The 19192-nt window shown below is 43.8% G+C and overlaps 3 protein-coding genes across 7 annotated transcripts in view; 2 read left to right on the top strand and 1 right to left on the bottom strand.

Annotated features, from left to right (window-relative positions):
- Positions 1–8822, top strand: LOC121662074 (carbohydrate sulfotransferase 4-like). 2 transcript variants are annotated; one of them, XM_042022888.1, is made up of 2 exons: positions 1–176; positions 6397–8822. In XM_042022888.1, exon 2 carries the CDS (start codon positions 6410–6412, stop codon positions 7586–7588), a length of 1179 nt encoding a protein of 392 aa, XP_041878822.1. In that variant the 5' UTR covers positions 1–176; positions 6397–6409; the 3' UTR covers positions 7589–8822. The 2 variants fall into 2 exon arrangements, with proteins under 2 accessions (XP_041878822.1, XP_041878821.1); XM_042022887.1 differs by lacking the exon at positions 1–176 and adding an exon at positions 2340–2549.
- Positions 8823–9474: 652 nt separating this feature from the next.
- On the bottom strand, positions 9475–13529 carry LOC121662077 (TERF2 interacting protein). Its single transcript, XM_042022896.1, has 3 exons — positions 13035–13529; positions 12845–12921; positions 9475–12240 (listed from the first exon to the last, which is right to left on the bottom strand). The coding sequence occupies exons 1-3, from the start codon at positions 13525–13527 to the stop codon at positions 11800–11802; spliced, it is 1011 nt and encodes a 336-aa protein (XP_041878830.1). The 5' UTR covers positions 13528–13529; the 3' UTR covers positions 9475–11799.
- Positions 13530–13540: 11 nt separating this feature from the next.
- The window catches only part of KARS1 (lysyl-tRNA synthetase 1), an 8817-nt gene continuing 3165 nt past the window's right edge, over positions 13541–19192 (top strand). Inside the window, exons 1-10 of one of the 4 annotated variants that reach the window (XM_042022880.1) lie at positions 13541–13644; positions 14326–14470; positions 14679–14844; positions 15223–15316; positions 15609–15795; positions 16050–16175; positions 16923–17042; positions 17243–17405; positions 17505–17678; positions 18413–18498. In XM_042022880.1, the coding sequence (XP_041878814.1) occupies positions 13580–13644; positions 14326–14470; positions 14679–14844; positions 15223–15316; positions 15609–15795; positions 16050–16175; positions 16923–17042; positions 17243–17405; positions 17505–17678; positions 18413–18498 (1326 nt within the window). In that variant the 5' untranslated portion in view covers positions 13541–13579. Of the gene's footprint in view, positions 13836–14325; positions 14471–14678; positions 14845–15222; positions 15317–15608; positions 15796–16049; positions 16176–16922; positions 17043–17242; positions 17406–17504; positions 17679–18412; positions 18499–19192 lie in introns of those variants that run through there. The other 3 variants (XM_042022881.1, XM_042022879.1, XM_042022882.1) reach the window with 3 other exon arrangements.

Here is a 19192-nt window from a genome sequence, read left to right on the forward strand (position 1 = left end):
CCTGTCTACACTGGCTTGCTCTCTACTGTCAGGTACAGCATGTAGCCATGCTGTACACCTGCAGTGGGAAGATGTGGTTTTCACTGATCTGGACCCAGGATGGTTTCAAGGAAGCAGTCTGGGGGATGATGGTGGAGGCCCTGGTAAACCAGAGCCCAGCCTCTCCGGGAGCTCAGGTAAGACTTGAGCATTGCATGCCACTGGAACCCCAAGGGAAGGTGTCTGTGAAAGACTTTGTATGTGAGGCCTAGAACATAACCTTGTTCTCCCAGGATGTGCTGCTCTGTCAGCAGCCAAAGGAGCTGACCTCCTCTGATGGCATTACCCACCAGAGGCACATAGAGGTTTCCACAAGCATGAGAAATGGCCAGGGAGAGACCGTGAATGTAAGAGGAGGTGGCAGCAATGGGCTGGGAGACAGTACTTACTTGAGGTGACTGTGAGGGATTTTGTAAACCAGAGTGTGAGAGTGTAGAGGAGCTCTGCAGGAGAAGGAAGGCTTAGCATGGTTGAAGTCATGCTATTGACGGGACAGCCACACAAGACACATCCTCAGCAGGGTTCCAGTAGCTAGAAGGCACCTACCAAGCTAGCTAAGCTTAACAACTGGTCAGAACAAGGTTGAGGTTGTAGGCTCTACGCTAGCCTTCAGCCTCTGTCCCCAGCACTGGGAGAGCCTCCCGAGGGGCAGAAGCACTGGGATCTTCCTCATGGTTTGGCTGTCTGGCATGGGCGCTTACAGTGCTGGGAGCCCAGATCTATACCAGCCCTTTGCTTTGTTATGTATTGTCTTTAGTTTCCTTATTTGTCTCGGGTCAGTGTTCCCTGAAGCTTTGCCAAAGCAAAGAGGTGTTGTCAGTAAGTCCGAATTACTTACTTCCTGGATGCCTGAACAGAAGTAGTTGGTGCTAGCACAGGGTCTTCTGCACGCCAGTGCATTGCATGGGCTATGCATGCTTCAGGTCTGCTTGTTGCTATTGTTTCTCTCAGCTCTAAACTAGCTGTTCTGCTCCAAGCTTCAGTTCCTGTGCTGGTTTCAGGTTTTAGACTGCCTATGTACGTAAATAAGGCAGAAGCTGACCAGGGAAATTAATTCAAAAGTTGAATAAATGCTTTTTTTTTTTTAATCTGCTCAAGCCTTTGAAAAGATGACTGCACAGTAGTATTCAGTGCTTTCATAAAGCCTACATATTGATGCCAAAGGATTGGCATATCTTGGGCAAACTACATACAGCTGTAACATAAGTTTTGATGCATCTCTGTTCATGCAACTGTTGGCCAGGGAGGAATAATCCTTCAGAAAGAGCCACTCAAGTGGTGTGGCCTTTACAAAGGTTTTCTAACACCTAATGACATACAGGTAAATCCTGTGTGTCAGTGCAGGGCATGGCAACATATACCAGAAGTCCAGGTTGCACTGAACATTGCACAGTTCTCTACAGGGCCCTACCTGGATCACTGCCAACTTCTCACCTTGTTTCCCAGCCCAGGGTTACCAGGGCTTGACCATCTGTGTCTGCAATGCAGCAAGTGAAAGGGAACATGACCTCCCCCATTCAGATTGTCCCTCCTGCTGGAAGGACCAGCCTCGCCCAGATTTTTTCTTTAGCTATCTCCTATACTCCACTTGCCCTGAGAGCAGCAGTGAGTTCCTCGGGAACAGAGGGCACCATTAAGAGGTCTCTATCTCTCCAGACTGTGTGACAGACTCTCTAAGATCTGGAATAGGAATGACCCAAAGCAACTGTCTCTGTGTGGAAGTACTTCTCTTGAGCCCAGTGCTGCCCTGTTTCACTACCTTACTTGGCACAGTCCCATTGCAGCTCCAGCACCCTTGTGAATCATTAACAGGCCAAGTTCAACTGCTCCTTTCACAGCTTGTCCTTTCACACCGTTTTCTTTCCCAGCCCCCTAGATGTTTAATTCAAACAAGGTACAGACAAAGAAGAGTCAAAAAGATTTCATGGGAATCTGCATCTGCTGACAACACGACAAGCAGCCAGAAAAATAGTAGGAAAATATGCTCTATCTCTGCACTCATGGTGGGCAAGCTGGTCCTCCTTGCAACTTGTTTGTCCTTTGCTCTGACACTCTACAGACATCCCTGTTCCTGCTTTTACAGGCAGCAGTCTCTTTTGGGTCTTGCAACAGGAGTTAAAAGTATTTCTCAGGTTCCTTCATGAACTTTCTGGCCTTGCTCCTTTACTAGCAGCACCTGGTCATTTGCACCCCTGCAAGAAACTGCCATTCCCATGCTTTTTGCTTAGTGCAGGGTGGAGTTTTCTAGTTTTAGGCTGGTCAAAGTAGGCGGGCAGTGTAGAGCAGTCAGTCCTAGAGCTGGGATGTACACGAAGAGGACAGGAAGGGGCAGGCACAGGTGTAGGTAGGACCTAAGTACTTGTGTATATGAGACCCCAGCATGAAGGCAGAGCACCAGTTTGTGAATGCACAGTTGTTCGTGTGACTGCATGGAGGTGTGTGTACCACAGCAGTGAATGTGTGTGAGGGCAACAATCAGGTCTGGTGGTGCTTCAAGAGGACTTGTTAAGGTGAGATTTTCAACCATTTCTTGGTATCTAGTGTGGATGCTCTTGATGCCAGCAAATTGTGACAATTTTCTTCAGACAGAAGCTGAGGGTCTGGCTAGAGGGTAGTTCCTGCTTCTCCAGACTGTCTTGTCAGTGCCCCTGCTCAGCTTTTCCCACTAGTGACAGTCATGCCAGCTGCTCACCTCTGAATGGGCAGATGACTCCTAATTCTGCAGAAACTGACCCGGCCAAATTGAAGCAGCATTTGAAAAAACTATGAGCAACCATCAGTGCCATCAAAGAGCAGTGACTGGGGCTTCTCTGGTGCCAGATCCTCTTTGCTATACTGCTGCCATTACAGCAATGGGGAACCTGTACAGGTCTGGAGAACTCCCTCAGACTAGCAGAGCACTCAACATTAGTTTGCACAGCACAAGGTGTTTCTGGGCTGTAACTGTCTCACACCTGCCAGAGACGTGCAGAAGTTCAGTAAACCTGTACTCTGGTGATATGGTGCCCAATGCTGAGTGTGTTTCATGGGTACATTTCCCTTGGGCTTCCTGCTGCTTTCTGTAATGCTTTTCCAAAGTCCCTGTGTGTTTCTGGAAAAGTGTAAGTCTCTGGTTGGTTTTTTGGGGAGGGTTTTTTGGGGGTTTTTTTTGGGACTAGCTGCTGATTGGGCAGTATTTGCTGTGGGAGACTCTAACATGGTGACACTGGATTGTTGTATCTTTCAGTAGTTTCTATATTGCATCCTTTGTGCCCTGAGATTCTTCCAGTTCTTTCTGCTCTCAGCCAAATCTTGGTTCATCTCTGTTAGCACACAGTAACAGTGTACTTTTCTTGTTCTGCAGCTGAGATTGTCTCAATCATTCTGGGCTGACCTTTACTCGGCAGCTCTGTGAGGGCTTCGTATTTTCACTTTTGCTATATGAAATTAACTCAGTCACTAGTGACTCTGGATGTTTGCTGTAGAGCAAATGTGGTTAAACTTGAGACCTTAGTTTAGAAACATCCCAGCTCCCATGATTGGGAAATACGGTGGTGAAAAATAAGGTTATATAATTAGTATTTCTCTCATATTAGGGAATGTATGATAGATAGTATAGTATGATGCTGCTCTTTTATTCCACTTCATCAGGCACACAGCTCATTTCAGTCCTTCTACTCTCTGTGGAACAGACTTGTGAGGGCAACAATTATCACTGTTTCTTATATAAGAGTGAAGAAGCTGTTGAAACTTTGGTCTCACATGAGGTCATTTCTATCAAAAGCAGGTCACTCTGTGAAATGTCTAAAACATCCAGCTATCCTACCCTGATTTGATTCAAGATAAAAATTTACTTTTGTTTCCTGAAAAATACCTGATTCCATTGTCCTACTCAGGCAACTTACATGTAGGTTTCCAAAGAAACAACTATTTCAGTGGTTTTAAATCTGCCTGGGTATCTGTCTTCATGCCATTGTTCATGTCTGTTCAACAAGAGTTTTTTTCTCAATTTATAGCTTCTGGCTATATTCCAGGAACTCTGTCAGGAGCTAGAATAACAATATTAATGGTGCCAGATAGAAGTGATATCATCAAAGTTCATTTGGAAGCCAGGACTTTTGGTAAACACTGCTTGTATTCATTTGCAAGGAGGAAGCTGATATATCACTTACTTTTACAACAGTCTTTGTTTGCAGCTCTTCCTAGGGTTGGTCCAAACAGCAGCCTCATTCAGCTCTTTGTCGGACCTAAACACTACAGGCCATTTGTCCAACCAAAAAACTCAGAGAGCTTCTTATCCAGGAGATCAGAATGATGTGGTCCCTCACTAAATGCACAGCCCTATCCTTACAAGACATTACTAAAGTAAAATTCATATTGTGGTAGCACCTATTGGCAACAACCAGGCTTACCCACTGGGCTGGGTATTGGCCTCACTCAGGGAAATTATAGTTGCTGCCTTATAAACCCTAAGCTCAACACAAATGCACAGCAGGTAGCTCAGATAAACAAGCCAATTTATGCATATATGTTGGAGGCACAGATTAGTACTGTTCCTAGTTGGTTTGCAGCAGTGACTGTACCTGAAAATCTAAAACATCAGTACTAGAGGAACTGAAATCATGGGAGGAGGCACCCCCATGCAAATTAGTCTGAAAGCTTTGCTGCAGAGGAAAACTTAGGCGGGGCATAAGGAGGAGGTTAGGGAAACTTTGGGAACATTCATAATTACTGTGGACCCAGATGACATAGCAAGCATGTAGCAGGGAAGCAGTGTCTGCATTGCAGCCAGTTGAGTCCCTTTATACCTCTGCTGCTTGAGCAGGGGGGCTGCTGCTCTGCATGGGCATGGCTGCCTGAGTCTCGTGCAATTGTGGACTGCACAAAAGCAGTGTACACAGCTGTAAGGGCCTGGGCTCAGATGCTGCTCTGTCCAGGATTAACATCTTGCCCTAAAGGCCCTGCTCTCTCTGTCCTGTCTTGCTGTGGATTTCCCTGGGACTGACCATGACTAGGAACCAGAAAAGTTTTTCAATTTTAGTTCACCTTGGAAAATACAAAGCATCTGCACTGGCAAGAGAGGTCTGTCTCCACTGTGGCACAGCTAAACTGCCAACTCGGCAGATGGTGATGGGGAGCACTCCGTGCTGCCTGGGCTTCAGTGCTGCCCAAGGAGCCTGTCCCCAGGGGTGGCCCATGCTGTGGACACCCAACCTGTATTTGAGGCACAGTCAGGCACCGCTGGGGGACAGAAGGAGTGCGCACAAGACAGGAGTAATTGGCAAAGTGTGCTTTTATGTACTTTAAAAGAAATTAATTAATTCTTTCTGCCTCAGATCCCATCTTCAATGGTGTACTTCCTGCAGATTCCTGTGCCAGCTGGTATTCAGGCTACAAATTGTCCCTGTGGCATTTTCATGCCGTGTCCCCAATGGCACGAAAATTATTAGACATTTTCCAATAATTCAGTCATCCTGCACAGGCAGAAGAGAGGTTTAGTGTATGAAATAAGGAGCCAGCTTTGAGCAGACCTTTGAGTTCAACTAGCACATTCTATTGTACCTCTTCTCATAAAAGACCTATAGGATAAGTGGGGTTGGAGGGAGGGATAGCAGGTGATGGTCTTTAAAAAGGAATTAGGCTAAGAAGGGGATTAGTAGGGCAGGTAAGCAGTTAAGCCTGCCTACACGAAGATGGAAAAGATAAACCCTTGTAGGTCTTTCTAGCAAAATTGCCTACAAAGCTTTGTCTATGGAGGAGATACTGTGCTTGGATTTATTACAGTGCCAAGCTTCTTCCTTTGGTATGTGAAGTTTTTCCAGTGGTGACAATAAATGTTTCCTGAAATTTCAAAAGGAGTATAATCAAAACAAATGGAAACCTACATTGTATGTTTACAGCATTTTGGCATAAAAATAATTGTAAATATTGGTCAGACAGAGTAGGTGTTTAAAAGTAACAATGTGGAACTGTTGAATTCTCCACAAAAAGCGAGGTTTTACATCTTTCCTTCATAAAAATTGCCAGGATCATTTGCAGGGATTATGTACATGAAGCACACGTTTGTGTGTACACACTTACTTCAGTGCACTCAACTAGCTCTTAAACTTTGATGAAAGTGCAGACAAGCTTTTCAGTATCTTCTAAGACTACATTAGAACACCTTACTGACAAACAGTGGTTTTGTTGCAGAAAACCTTCAGTCCTCCAGTACTTACATCCTTTGCAAAGACTCCTTGTGCTGTGGTTGTCACAGTGTCACTAGTAGTGTGGCAGCTTTCCAAAACCCCGTGCCTGCAAAAAGATGCACAGGAGCCTGATGCACCACACCCTGCCTTTTTCATCATCTTGTGATGCTGAACTTCTCTGTCTCTGCAGGTCCCTTGCAATCATGGTGAAGTCTAGAAGAGTGCAGGTGCTCCTGATTCTGGTAGTTCTGTCCTTCCTTTTGATCCACTTCATACCCTGCAGCAACAATGCCCACATGAAAGAAAGACCTTCTCCTGTCCACATCCTCATTCTCTCCTCCTGGCGGTCAGGATCTTCCTTCACTGGACAAATCTTCAGCCAGCACCCCAGTGTCTTCTACCTGATGGAACCTGCATGGCACGTTTGGGTTAAGATGTACCAGAACAATGCCAAAGTTTTACACATGGCAGTGCGGGACTTAGTCAGGTCGGTCTTTCTGTGTGACATGTCTGTGTTTGATGCTTACATGTCTAGCCAGAAGAAAAAGTCTGATTTATTTCAGTGGGAGACAAGCCGAGCCTTGTGCTCCCCCCCTGCCTGTGACTCATTCAGTCGCAGTGACATTATCACAGCAGGCAATTGCAAAACAATCTGTGGCAAGTACCCATTCAGCAAGGTGGAGGAAGCTTGTAAAACCTACAGCCATGTTGCCATCAAGGAAGTTCGGTTCTTTGACCTGAAAGTTCTCTATCCCCTTCTCACTGATCCATCCCTGAACCTCAAAATCATTCACTTGGTACGTGATCCTCGGGCTGTGTTCAGGTCCCGAGAGAATACAATGGCAGACCTGAAACGTGACAGTAACATTGTTGTGGGGTCTCAGAAGACAAAGGGAGAAATGGGGCCCTACAACACAATGCAAGTAATCTGCAAAAGCCATGTTGAGATATACAAGGCAGGAAGTCAGGCCGTTCCCACCTTCCTGAAAGACCGGTATCTGCTGGTTCGCTATGAAGACATTGTCAGAGACCCACTAGCAAGGGCTGCCCAGATGTACAGGTTTGCAGAACTCCATTTCACACCAGAGCTTCGGAAGTGGGTCCACAACATCACCCATGGGAAGGGTCATGGAGCACAGGCCTTTGATATTGGGTCAAGAGATGCGCTGAGAGTATCCCAGGCCTGGAGAAAGACACTTCCCTTCCAGAAAATAGAAAAAGTGCAAAATGTGTGCAAAGATGCAATGGATTTGCTGGGCTACCGGCTTGTTCAGTCTGAAGAAGAACAGAAAAATATGTCTTTGGATCTTTTGTTTGCCCAGAACTCCTCTGAGTATCAAATTTTGAAGGCAGAAAAGCTGGTCTCTACACCTACCCTCTGAAGGCTGCAGAGTGCAGAACTGTTCACTAGAGCAGAAGAGGACAGAGGTGCAGGCATAGAAGTGTAAGAGTGTGTGCATTGATGTGCATGGATGCAAGGACAAGTAGTACAAGAACCCTGACGACATTCAGGAGAGCTCTCAGCAGCACAGGGTCACTCTCCAAGACCCCTGGAGATTCAGCCACAATGGAGGCTAAAGTAATGCAAGTTTGTTTTCCAAATTAATTATGTTTAGGTTGGAGCATACAGAATGCCAAAGGAGTAGGACCAGACAGCAGAAGCTCAAACCCCTCACAGACCACAGTTGAAGACTAGGAAAACCACATGGAGCAGTTGCACTGCAAAGGAAGAGGAAACATAAAAAGAAGCTGAATAAATAGAACACTATTTGTCATGCTGCCATGAAGGATACGTAGTGTCAGAAAAGACGCGAGGATGACCAGACTTTTGGTTTCTGGAAAGATGTTGGGTTTGGGGTTTTTTGGGGTTTTTTTTGAATGGTTGAGTTCTCAAGTCCAGTTTTCCTTTTGCACCATTCATGTGCCTCAGTATACAGCCTTGGTGGCAAAGCTAGGGAAATGTTTGTGTTCACTTATTGTATAATGGGAAAATGGAATAAACCCGCTATTGTTGAAAAGAAAAACTCCTGGGTTTTCATGTGGGAAACCATTTCTGGGATTATGTGAATCCATTTATTGTTTAGCTGAAATAATTCTGTCTTCTAGCTTTCAAACCCAAGAACAGCTGTTTCCTTTGGAATTCCCAAAGTCCACAGGCGTGACAGAAGAATTCATGCTAAGATTAAGATCTTAAAGACAAGGTAAGGACACAGATTCCATTGGCATAAATACCGAAACTGGGAAGATAGGTTTATGGAGTGGATTGAAGAAGCCAAGAGAAGATCAGGAAGATATCCTATTGAAATATTTGGTGAGAGTATTTCTTGTCTTAGAGCACCAAAAAATATGTTTAATGGACTGTGCCATTCTCCACTGTCTCCATTGGAGATACCATCCCATCTCCAATGAGAATATATAGTTCAAAGCTGAACAACAGACTTGTTTTCACCTGTTTTTGACAGTGTTCCAGAAGACAAGGAGAAAAACTTTCTACCAGATTTGGGGAGGAATGGAATGCCTACATATACCTCTTTCTGAATATCCTCTTTCATGTGTAAACTGCAGTCCCTTTAACACACATCTACAGAACACTCGCTACCTTAGCAATATGGATATCTGCATTCCTAGAGTTAAACCCCTAATCCCTGAAAAGGGCGGGCTGTTGTATTATGGAAATAATAGTCTTATTACTAGGGATCTTGTTGTTGAATGACAAAATCCATGCTGAGTATGCAGCACTGCCATCATGGCAGTAAGTTCACTGAAAGCAAGGTATCTTTCTTTCTACGTGTTTATGCAAACTTAAGGCAGGCAAGCTGACATACAGAAGTGGGAGTTGTACCGTGCAAGAGAAGCACAGAGCCACTGTTTTTCTTTATAGTCCCTTTAAAACAGACCTTAGCATACTCAGTTAAAAGCAGCTAAAAGCCTTACTAAAGTTAAAGAGCTTCCTACTTTAAGTGCCAAGAAGCTTGATTCTGAGCAAAAATAGATTCTTTTCACTGCATTGCTAATTATCTCTACAATAACCAATGTCAGCTTGAGTGGCTTAAGTTTTATTATGAATACTTGTTTTCAGTGGACTCAATCAATTCTGTGTATCACGTTTACCTGAACACAATAGTGTTCACAATAGTGAACACTTCATAGTGTTTCTAGTCAGTAAAAAAATGACGTGAAAGTAACGTATGATGCATTTCCTTAATGCACTGTTTTGAAAATTACTTTCGCTTCTGCTTCCTAAGCTTAATCAGAGAAAATGCAGGACTGATTTCAGTATATCTTTATTACAGGGCTTTAGGTATGTTTCCTCAATGCAACAATTTGTAAGATTTTTTTTTTCTGGGAACAGTGAAGTCTGCTACCAGTCTGGTAACATGAAAATTTCAAGTTGTCTTAATGCGAGCAAAGATGACTTAAAATACTTTTCGGAGGAGGAAAAGGAAAACCCAACAAAATCCCCGAAAATCTCAAGATGCTGCTGACAACGTGTAAAACTGTGACTACATCCTTTGGCATACGCAATAAAGATAACAGAAGTCTGTTTAGAAACAAACATTAAGTTTACATTGTACAAGTTTAGAAGAGTAAACTCTGGTTTTGTACCAATGAAATGTAAGATGGAGAAGTCTCCAGCCAAAAGGACATTTAAGAGCTGACTCTGTGGTATTCCTGTCTGTTGCTCTTCCAACTGGTGCATACAATCAGTTTTTCACTGGTAACTCTAGCTACGAAAGGGCAGAAATTAATTGATTTTGATGAATGCTGGCTAAATTTGCTAATTTGCTTCTGAAAGGAAGCAAATAGGAAATACCCAAATTCCAGGTAATAGTTTGCAGACCCAGAATTTCTGGCTGTGGAATTAACTCAAAGTCCTTGTATGTGCATTGCCACTTTGCTTACTTTTCCAGGTATACAAATATTGCTGCTCCAGGCAATAAGAAATTTCTTTGAGCTACAAAAAGAACCTTCCTGACCTTTTGTGATAGCACAGGGACCTCATATGAACATCGAAAACCAAACTGTCTCCAGCATGTTGAAAGGAGCATAACTGTGTTGTAGGTAAGACAAAGCACACAAGACAAGGATTTTTTTCATGGGGAAAGGCAGAACCAGAAGTAGAACCATATGATATGGTGTCGTCTCTGGGTCCTCCAGGTTTTAACCTGGTGAAAGAGACCTAGACCCATGTGCCTGCACAAGGCAAGTGAATCTATGGATAAGCAGTACCTTTCAGGAGTTCATGAGAGATGAAAGAGGGCAACTTTGAGTAAACTATGGTCTTTGTGTCTTAGTTCCTATACCTACTGAGCGCACCAAGTGCGTATGGAAAGATTCTCAGCGTCAGACAGTGTGTCCATACAGCTCTGCAAAGGTAAAAAACCACTGTATGTGGACTCAGAAGTCTGCACTGCACGTTAGACTAACTGCCCCAGTAAGACAAACCCACTCTTAAAATAAGCGTCACTTAGAATTATAAAAGGATATAGTAAATTTGACCATGTTATATTGCAGCTACTTAATATGTTCCACCCCTCACTTTGAATTCTAGAGCAGTTTTGTTGAACAAGACCATTGCAACACTATGGTACTGCTGAGATGTGTACACTGCCCAAGCTAGAATGGGAGTTTTCGGCTGCAAGAGGTGACAGGTCACCTGTTCATGAACCTGGTTATCAGCAATACTTGGATTTCAAATTGAGCTGGTAACATTTCTAATTTAAAAAAAAATCTTACTACTTTATTTACTGTGTTGTCTTGCATTCTCTCATTGAGTGCTTGTCTGGCTTCCACACGAATCTTGAATAACTGTTCAAAGTCTACTCTGAATAGCATGACTGTGCCAACTAATTCTCACTTTTTCAGTCCAGTGAAACACAGGATAGTGCTGGTTTAGCATTTATGTGGTTACATTGCTTAGCTCCTTGAATAATGAGTAGGTGTTGCAGTGGCTTCCTGAAACAGCAGTCTCATTATCTCCTTATTTATTTTCAGTGTAATTTTAATTTGGCTTAAAATCAACCATTTCCCAATTCACCTTAATTTTCTGAGTGCCACAGGGCCATAAACTAAAAACCCAAAATGTTAACTCCTTAGAGAAAAAAAAAAAATCTTTGCCTTTACCAGCCCATTTTATTTCATCAAAAGAATGAATTCCAGATTTTTAGGATTTACTTCAAATAATATTAAAATAAGTGACCAGTGCACAGTTTCAGGCTAGAAGTACCAAGTTTTTCAGATTGTGACTGTATCCTAGCAATGGTGTTCTCTCTCAAACACAACTTAGGTGATAGATACATAGCTTCTGATTATTCTTTCTTAATTTTTATTTCCTACTTCAGCTATTACTCACAGCCCTGAAAGCTGGTGTACTTTTCCCAGCTAGAATATACGGCCTGGTACAAGTGTTACTTTGCTTGGATGAAAGCAGCTGCACCTCTTAGACCTGTAGAGATGCAAAATAGGCCTTTTAATTAAAAAAAAATTACTTTAAAGCATTTCTGAAACTTCAGAACTTTGATCAAATTTTCCACTGCATTTCTGAAACTACTGTTAACTTCATGCAACCTACTAGATCAGTCATGTCCTCTTGCTAACTCTCCCTAAATACTATCCGCTTTGCTACATTTTCAGCTCCAAATTTTGCTATCAATTTATTTCTGACATGTTCATCATCCTTTTGCAATTCTAAATCATCCTCTCTGCTCCATACAGGGTACCCATCCAAGCGCTGCCCTGTCTGCAGAAAGTATGAAGTAGCCTCCACGTCACCGCTGTTTTTCAGAAAGGCCTGTGTAACAGTGAACAGGTCCACAGCAAACTTCTCCATGAAGTGCTCCATAGTTTTTACTACTTGTCCTACCACACTGGAAGAAGAACAAGTCCTTTTTGGTCTTTCTTGACTTTGTAATTTAATGCCAGGGAAAGCAGGGTCTTCTGGCCCAGTTTTCAGATCAGATGCTGTTTCTCCAGGGGACCTTCCCACTCCATCTTGTGTAGAAAGTTCTGCAACGTCTGAAGAGTCACTTTCTGACTAACAGTAAGAGAAGTGGAATCACCAATTAGACATGGTATTTTCTGGCAAGTCTTTTACCACTGCAACCAACCACCTTTCATTCTGACTCTACAGTATATTAAAACCCCAGAAATTACTAGGCATAGTAAAAGTTAGTGACTGAAGTGAAGCCCTATCTGTTAATAAGACTGTACTGATCACAGCAAAGCATAAGGAACTATAAGGAAGAATTTGAACAAACTAAGCAGAAAAGGCAAAAGTAAGTGTTGATGCAACTGCAGGAACGTTTTTTGCCTGAGCTGAAAGGATGATTTCCATTTGCCAACACAGGTTTTAACGAGATAACCCCCATCACATAAACCCTCTCATGTTAACTCGGGCAGGGAATCAAGACAAAATGCACCAGCGAGGCACCATTTATCGCAAACCACATAGGTGACAGCTCAAAACGAAGTTCTTGTTTAGCCACAGAAGGGATATCGCGGCGCAAACTCATTTCATGTGTAAATCGTGAGTTTCTACCGCACCGTCTGTGACACCGGGGAAGTCCTGCCCCGTTCCGCTCGCGAGCAGTAGCGGCTGCAGCAGCACTGCTGCTCCCCCGGCTGCCCCGGTCGCTCACCTCCGTGCTTTCAAACTCCCGATTAGCTGCCGCGAACAGACCCTTGATCTGCGTGGGATCCTCCGTCTGCGGGGGCTCTGCGGAAATACGGGGGCATCGTCTGCAGGGCCTCAGCGGGGCCCGGACCTACGCTCGTTCCCGCCACCACAACCCCTCGCAGCCCTCCCCTGCCGCTGTGGCCCCCGCTCACCGCAGAGCCGCGGCCGCAGGTGCCGCAGGTAGCGGTCACGCATGGCCTGCCAGCTGTGCCGCGTCAGGCCGCTCCGCTCCAGCTCTATCCACAGCGCACGCCCGCTCTCCCGCACCGTGCCCTGGCCGCGCACCGCCCGGAGCAGCGCCGCATCCTCTGCCTCCGTGAAGGCCAGGCGGCCGCGGGCGGCCAACAGGAAGGGCTCCAGCGGCAGTCGCTGGTTGCGCTCCACGCACTCTGTCACGTACTCGGTTGAGACGGCCCCGTCGGGAGCCGCCTCGCCGGGCTGCGCCAGGAGCACGGCCCCCGGCTCCTGCACCCGGCACAGCCGCCCGCCGCCCGCCAGCACTAGTGGCGCCACGCGCAGCTTGGCTAGGCCGGGCCGCAGGTAGAACCGCATAGGACGGCCGTCATCCCACAGGAAAAGCGATCGGGACCGCGCCGCCCCGGCCTGGCCGCCCGCCATCGCCGCCCCAGCTCCGCCCGCCACCATCGCCGCGTGCGCAGGCGCGCAAAGGCGGAAGGGCGGCGGCAACAGTGGGGAGATGGAGATGGCGGCGGCGGCGCGCGAGTGCGAAGCGGCGGAGACTGAGTCGCACCTCAGCAAAAAGTGAGGGTGCGCGGGTGGTCAGGTGGGGCCGGGCCGGGGAGGTGAAGTGTGTCCAGCTGACCTGGTGCGTGTCTCCGCCAAGGCACCCGTCGGAGCGCCATGCTGAGCTCCGGCGCTGCGCGGCTCCGCAGCTGGGTCTGGAGGGCCGCGCCCGCGCTCCGATGTCAGCAGGCGCTTCATGACCAAAGCAGGTCGGTGCTTTGCGTCTGGCTTGAGCCGCTTCTTTCCTTATGGAGTCCTGCAAGGCGGGGTCAGGAGCGCGGCAGGAGCCCGAGGGCCGTGGGGGAATAGGCTGAACAGCGAAGGTGACTTCGGGAACCCTACGTTATTTCGGGGGGAGTTCGCCTTGTTTCACTTACACGCTGTGTGGGGCTGCTAAGTTCTTAGGATACAACAGAGTGGGGCAAACCCTTGGACACGTAGGCACGCGTTCTCGTGGTCTGTCTAAACTTTGTATAATTTCGCTTTCACTTTCTCTGAGTATTTGTATCGTAGGGGATGAACTGAAGGAGTTCAAAGTAGAAAATGTTTAAACGTGTTTAAGAATTGTTCTGACTATTGGGAAAAGTAAGAGAAGTGACAGGGTTATTTGTCCAGTTAGATTTTGGCAGAATCCTGCCAACCATTTTCCTGTAGAAGTATCGGAGTACTTGCTGCATCCAGTTTCCTTCTCTTTTGCAGTGAGCTGAAGAGACGTTTAAAGGCTGAGAGAAAAACAGCTGAAAAAGAAGCAAAGCAGAAAGAGCAAAGTGAAAAGCATTCAAATAAGCCTTCCTTGACTTCTGACGATAACGTTGGTGCTGATGAGGAGAGCTTGGATCCAAATGTGAGCATATGGTCCCATGCTTATTAGATGTTCTCTGAATAAATCTTACTGACTTGCATTTGATTTTTTTTTATTCATGGGTAGTTAAATGGCTAAAAGGGGAGAGATGTATATTCCTGCATCAGGGCAGCTGCATTTTAGTTCACAGCCTGTAGCATATTTTCAGAGTCTAATAAAATAATTTGATTTTGTTTGTTTCTTGTGACAGCAATACTACAAGATTCGTAGCCATGCAGTCCAACAGCTTAAGGGCTCCAATGAAGATCCCTATCCCCACAAGTTCCATGTTGACTTATCTCTCTCAGATTTTATAGACAAGTACAGTCACCTGCAGCCAGGAGATCACCTGACAAACGTTACAGTGAGAGTGGCAGGTAAAAGTTTATCTGGGATACAGGAAAATGTAAAATCTTAGCTGCTTTTATTGATGGGTTGGTCTTTTTTGAGTTTTGCTGATCTCTTACTTAGTCATGAAGTCTGTAGCAGTGTTAAACTATTCAGGACGTACCCTTCAGACTGAGTGGACCTGTGCAACTTCCCTTGCAACTATAAGATCAGACTGTAACATAGGCTCTGGGACCCAAAATTTTTATGGTCTTTCTAGTTTTCATTTTGCGACTTAACTGCTTCTCTTTTGTAGTTAGTGAATAGTTCAGAGCTGATGATTCTAAGTGATAGTACTGTGGCTTTTGCCCCTGTATCCTTTCTGCTAGGGACTCTTTTCCTGATGTTTAGCATACTTTGATATTTAGGTCGAATCCATGCAAAGCGTGCTGCTGGAGGGAAACTGATTTTCTATGATCTTCGTGGTGAAGGAGTCAAGTTGCAGGTCATGGCAAATTCCAGGTAAGCAGAGGTATCCCCAGTAGCATTCTAAACTGCACTGCATTCTGGGGTCTAGATACCTGTATTTGAGTATTCTATTTCATCTGTGGTTTGGCTTAGGCAGCCAAGTAATGTTTTGTTTCAGATGTTGTGGTCGATTTCCTGTTAAAATAACTTTTATATATATATATATATATATATACACAATTTTTTAAAAAAAATTTTTAAAAATAGGTTTTTAAATGCATTTTGTCTTGGAATGTTGAACTTTAAGCAAACGTGCTTATATTTTATATTTGTTTTGTAATTACAGCCTTTACAAATCAGAGCAAGAGTATTTCCGTGTTAACAGCAAGCTGCGTCGTGGGGACATTATTGGTGTAGAGGGGAATCCTGGGAAAACAAGGAAAGGGGAACTGAGTATTATTCCTTATGAAATCACTCTGTTGTCTCCATGCCTGCACATGTTGCCTCATCTTCATTTTGGCCTCAAAGATAAGGTATTTGTCAAGCCTGTCAGTCTTGGAGGCAGTTTGACAGATCTTAGGATGGTTTTGGTGGGAAGGGACCTTAAAGATCATTTAGTTCCAACACCCCCGCCATGGGCAAGAATGCCACAGATAGGTCTGAATGGACAACCTTTGATACCTGCTGATATTATCAGTCAACAAAGGAATATTAGTTTTGTTTTGGTATTTTTTCCTTTGGCATGACATTTTATCTAGCTTGTTCTAAGTATACGTGTTCTTTTCAGGAAACCAGATATCGTCAGAGATACTTGGATTTAATTCTTAATGATTATGTGAGGCAGAAATTTATAACCCGTGCAAAGATCATCACTTACCTTCGTAGCTTTCTAGATGAGTTGGGCTTTCTTGAGGTAAGGCATTGGTGTTCACTTCTCTTTGCATACTGAATGTGTTTACAATTTCTCGGCTTCAAGGATGTTTTATATTCAGGCTCATGTACAAAGTACTTACAGAACTGACAATAATTGCCTCAGCATGGTGTGTTTTATCAATTTAATGTAATGGGAGCAATTCCTTTCTTCTCTTCCTAAAGTTAAGGTTATTCATCAGTTGGTGAGGTTATGGCTTGGGAACCTTTATCAAGGCAATACTCCAAACTACTGCTGTCCTTTCCATATTTCAGTAAATTAAGGTGGAAACAACATCTTTAAAATGCTGGTTTGCCTGTAGAGAGAAAAGCCAATTTTACTTCCTGTAGGCAGAATTGGATTGTGTTGACCTAGGTGCAGGAAACTGCACTTGGCCATGTTGAATTTAATTTTCTGCGGTGTAGAGAGAGGATTTTGTGATAATACCACAGCGCTGTTCCTGGCTTTGATAACATGAACCCAGCAGGTTCACATTTGTAGTAAATATGAATGACTCTTCATATCAACAGATGAATTAAGTAATTGGTTATTACTGACTGCATGAAAAAAGTGCAGTTTTTTTCAGTGCATTTTAGTTCAGAATTGTTTCTATATACTGGAATGCCGAACAATAAGTGAAATACAGTTTTTTCATCAAAACTAGCTGGTTTTGTTTGTTTGCTTGATCTGTGCATTTCTGGTTTGGAAACAGATTTCATGAAAACAGGGAAATTGTTTTTGTTGTTACAGGTTGAAACTCCTATGATGAATGTAATTCCAGGCGGAGCTGTGGCAAAACCATTTATCACATACCACAATGAACTGGATATGAATTTATATATGAGAATTGCTCCAGAACTTTACCATAAGGTAAAATGCAAGCCTTACTAAGCCCATATTCTTCAAACTGTTTTAACAAAAGCAAGTGTAGCTAAAATGAGGATTATTTTTGAAGAAAGGTGGACTTGTCTCATGAATGAGATTTGTAAGGTTGTGTTGCAGTTGCATGTGTTTGGGCTCTCTTAGGTTCTTTTGAGAAACTGTATTTACTAGAATTTCATTTTGTTTAGATGCTGGTGGTTGGTGGTCTGGATAGAGTATATGAAATTGGGCGTCAGTTCCGGAATGAAGGAATTGATTTGACTCACAACCCCGAGTTCACAACTTGTGAATTTTATATGGCTTATGCAGACTACCATGACTTAATGGAAATTACAGAGAAGTTGCTTTCAGGTGAAGTATGCAAAATTATTAAAAAATGAGTAAGAATCTCTGGAAGAATTGGTTATTATGTAGCATACTATTTTTCTAAACCTCACGTTCCTTTTGTAGGGATGGTGAAACACATTACTGGGAGTTACAAGATCACTTACCACCCAGATGGTCAAGATGGACAGACCTATGAGATAGATTTTACTCCTCCCTTCCGGCGCATTAGCATGGTGTATGATCTGGAAAAGGTCCTAGGAGTGAAATTTCCATCAACTGAGTGTTTTGAAACTGAAGGTTAGATGCTGAGTATGAGTGTCCTGTAATTCTTCCGTAACAGAAAGTGGGCAAAAGGTCACAAGTTCTCAGGCTGCAGTCTGTCAGCTGCTTTTTCTGAAGTAGTACTAACATATGGGATTACTTTCCTCTGGTTTTGTTGGTTTACCTGAGTCTAGAGAGAAGCCTTCATTCCTTGCCGTCTTTGGCAGGAGCTGACTCTTTAGCCTCTTCTGTTGTTGAATATATGTGAAAGGATATACTCAAGAGGCATGATGTAGGGAGTTCTTGAAGAGATCCAGCTTTTTACTTCTTATTCCTTCTCTTTTGTGTGGTTGAGTTTACATGCCTGTAATTGTAGCTTGGGTGTATGATTATTAGGGCCTTTCTTAAAAATGTAATTATGTGCTATTTTATTCCTGGTATTAAGAGACATAAGGAAACTAGTTCATATACTTTGTAGTGATTGTTTTTGCGCCCAGTTGCGGGGTCTGGGGGGGGGGCCCCCCCCCCAATTAATTACATCCAGCAGTTACGTGGTGTTGTGCTTAACTGTTGTCAAATTTCTGAAGTATAAAATAACTACTCTTTTACTGTAAACAGTTAAAACCAAACACTGTTTTTGTAGATTGACGTTTAAACTCATATTTTTCATGGTGTCTACCATTGAGATCTTGTAAGTCACTCTTAAGAAATGTTGAAGAACAAAAAATGGTTGCTGGGGTTCCTGTTCTAATTTTTGTCTGCAATTTCAGAAACTCGCAGGTTCTTTGATAACCTTTGTATGGAGAGAAATGTTGAATGTCCGCCTCCCAGGACAACAGCCAGACTTCTTGACAAAGTAAGTAAAGGTGCTATTTTTATAATCCCAATGTCTTTTGAGGATCTCTCTGTATCAACAGAAGTCTCTTTGAAGAAAAAGTTTAGCTGCACCTGGAAAAACATGCTGCAATGCACTTCAGCTATTGCTGTATTACCATGAGAAAACTTGCTGTGTCAAAATCTTCTTTTGTGTCGTCTACACCAAAATGTAGTTTACTTATGTCTGCTTAACTTGAGCAGTAGGGGATTTTAGTTGGATAACTGGTCTCTTGTGGTTAAAACAGATTTGCTTTTTCTTAGGTCAGTTTTGTTTGTGAGATGTGTCCATCTGTATGTAGCTGACCAAAAGGGTGGAAATACCATATAGTTCTATCAGCTGTATTCCTTTGTACCCAAATATTGTCTGATAGCTGTTCTTTTGATGCTTTTCCCATTGGGCCTTGCTGTGCAAATTGACCTATTACACAGTTTTTGCTGTGTCGTTTTTCCTTACCTGACTGGGAAACACTCTCTGTTGATGAAGACATTAACATGACCAGAAATACTTCGGAAGCTCTTCAGATTTTTTGTACTTTCTTCAGTAGTGAAGAGAGGAAATTAGGGTGCTTGGTGAAGGCACTGCTAGGAAAGTGCATAGTTGTACACTGCATAATTGTTTCACTTTTGTTTTCCCAGTTAGTTGGTGAATTCCTGGAAGTCACTTGTATCAACCC

This window comes from Corvus kubaryi, unplaced genomic scaffold, assembly GCF_017639235.1.
Source record: "Corvus kubaryi isolate FWS band 111438036 unplaced genomic scaffold, C.kubaryi_AGA036_p1.0 37225, whole genome shotgun sequence".
NCBI lineage: Eukaryota > Metazoa > Chordata > Aves > Passeriformes > Corvidae > Corvus > Corvus kubaryi.

Coding starts and splice junctions, on each gene's coding strand:
- LOC121662074 (XM_042022888.1), top strand. CDS start 6,410: ATGGTGAAGTCTAGAAGAGTGCAGGTGCTCCTGATTCTGGTAGTTCTG.
- LOC121662077 (XM_042022896.1), bottom strand. CDS start 13,527: ATGGTGGCGGGCGGAGCTGGGGCGGCGATGGCGGGCGGCCAGGCCGGG. Junction 12,922..13,034: donor CCTGCGGCCGCGGCTCTGCG/GTGAGCGGGGGC, acceptor GTATTTCCGCAG/AGCCCCCGCAGACGGAGGAT. Junction 12,241..12,844: donor GGGAGTTTGAAAGCACGGAG/GTGAGCGACCGG, acceptor TCTTACTGTTAG/TCAGAAAGTGACTCTTCAGA.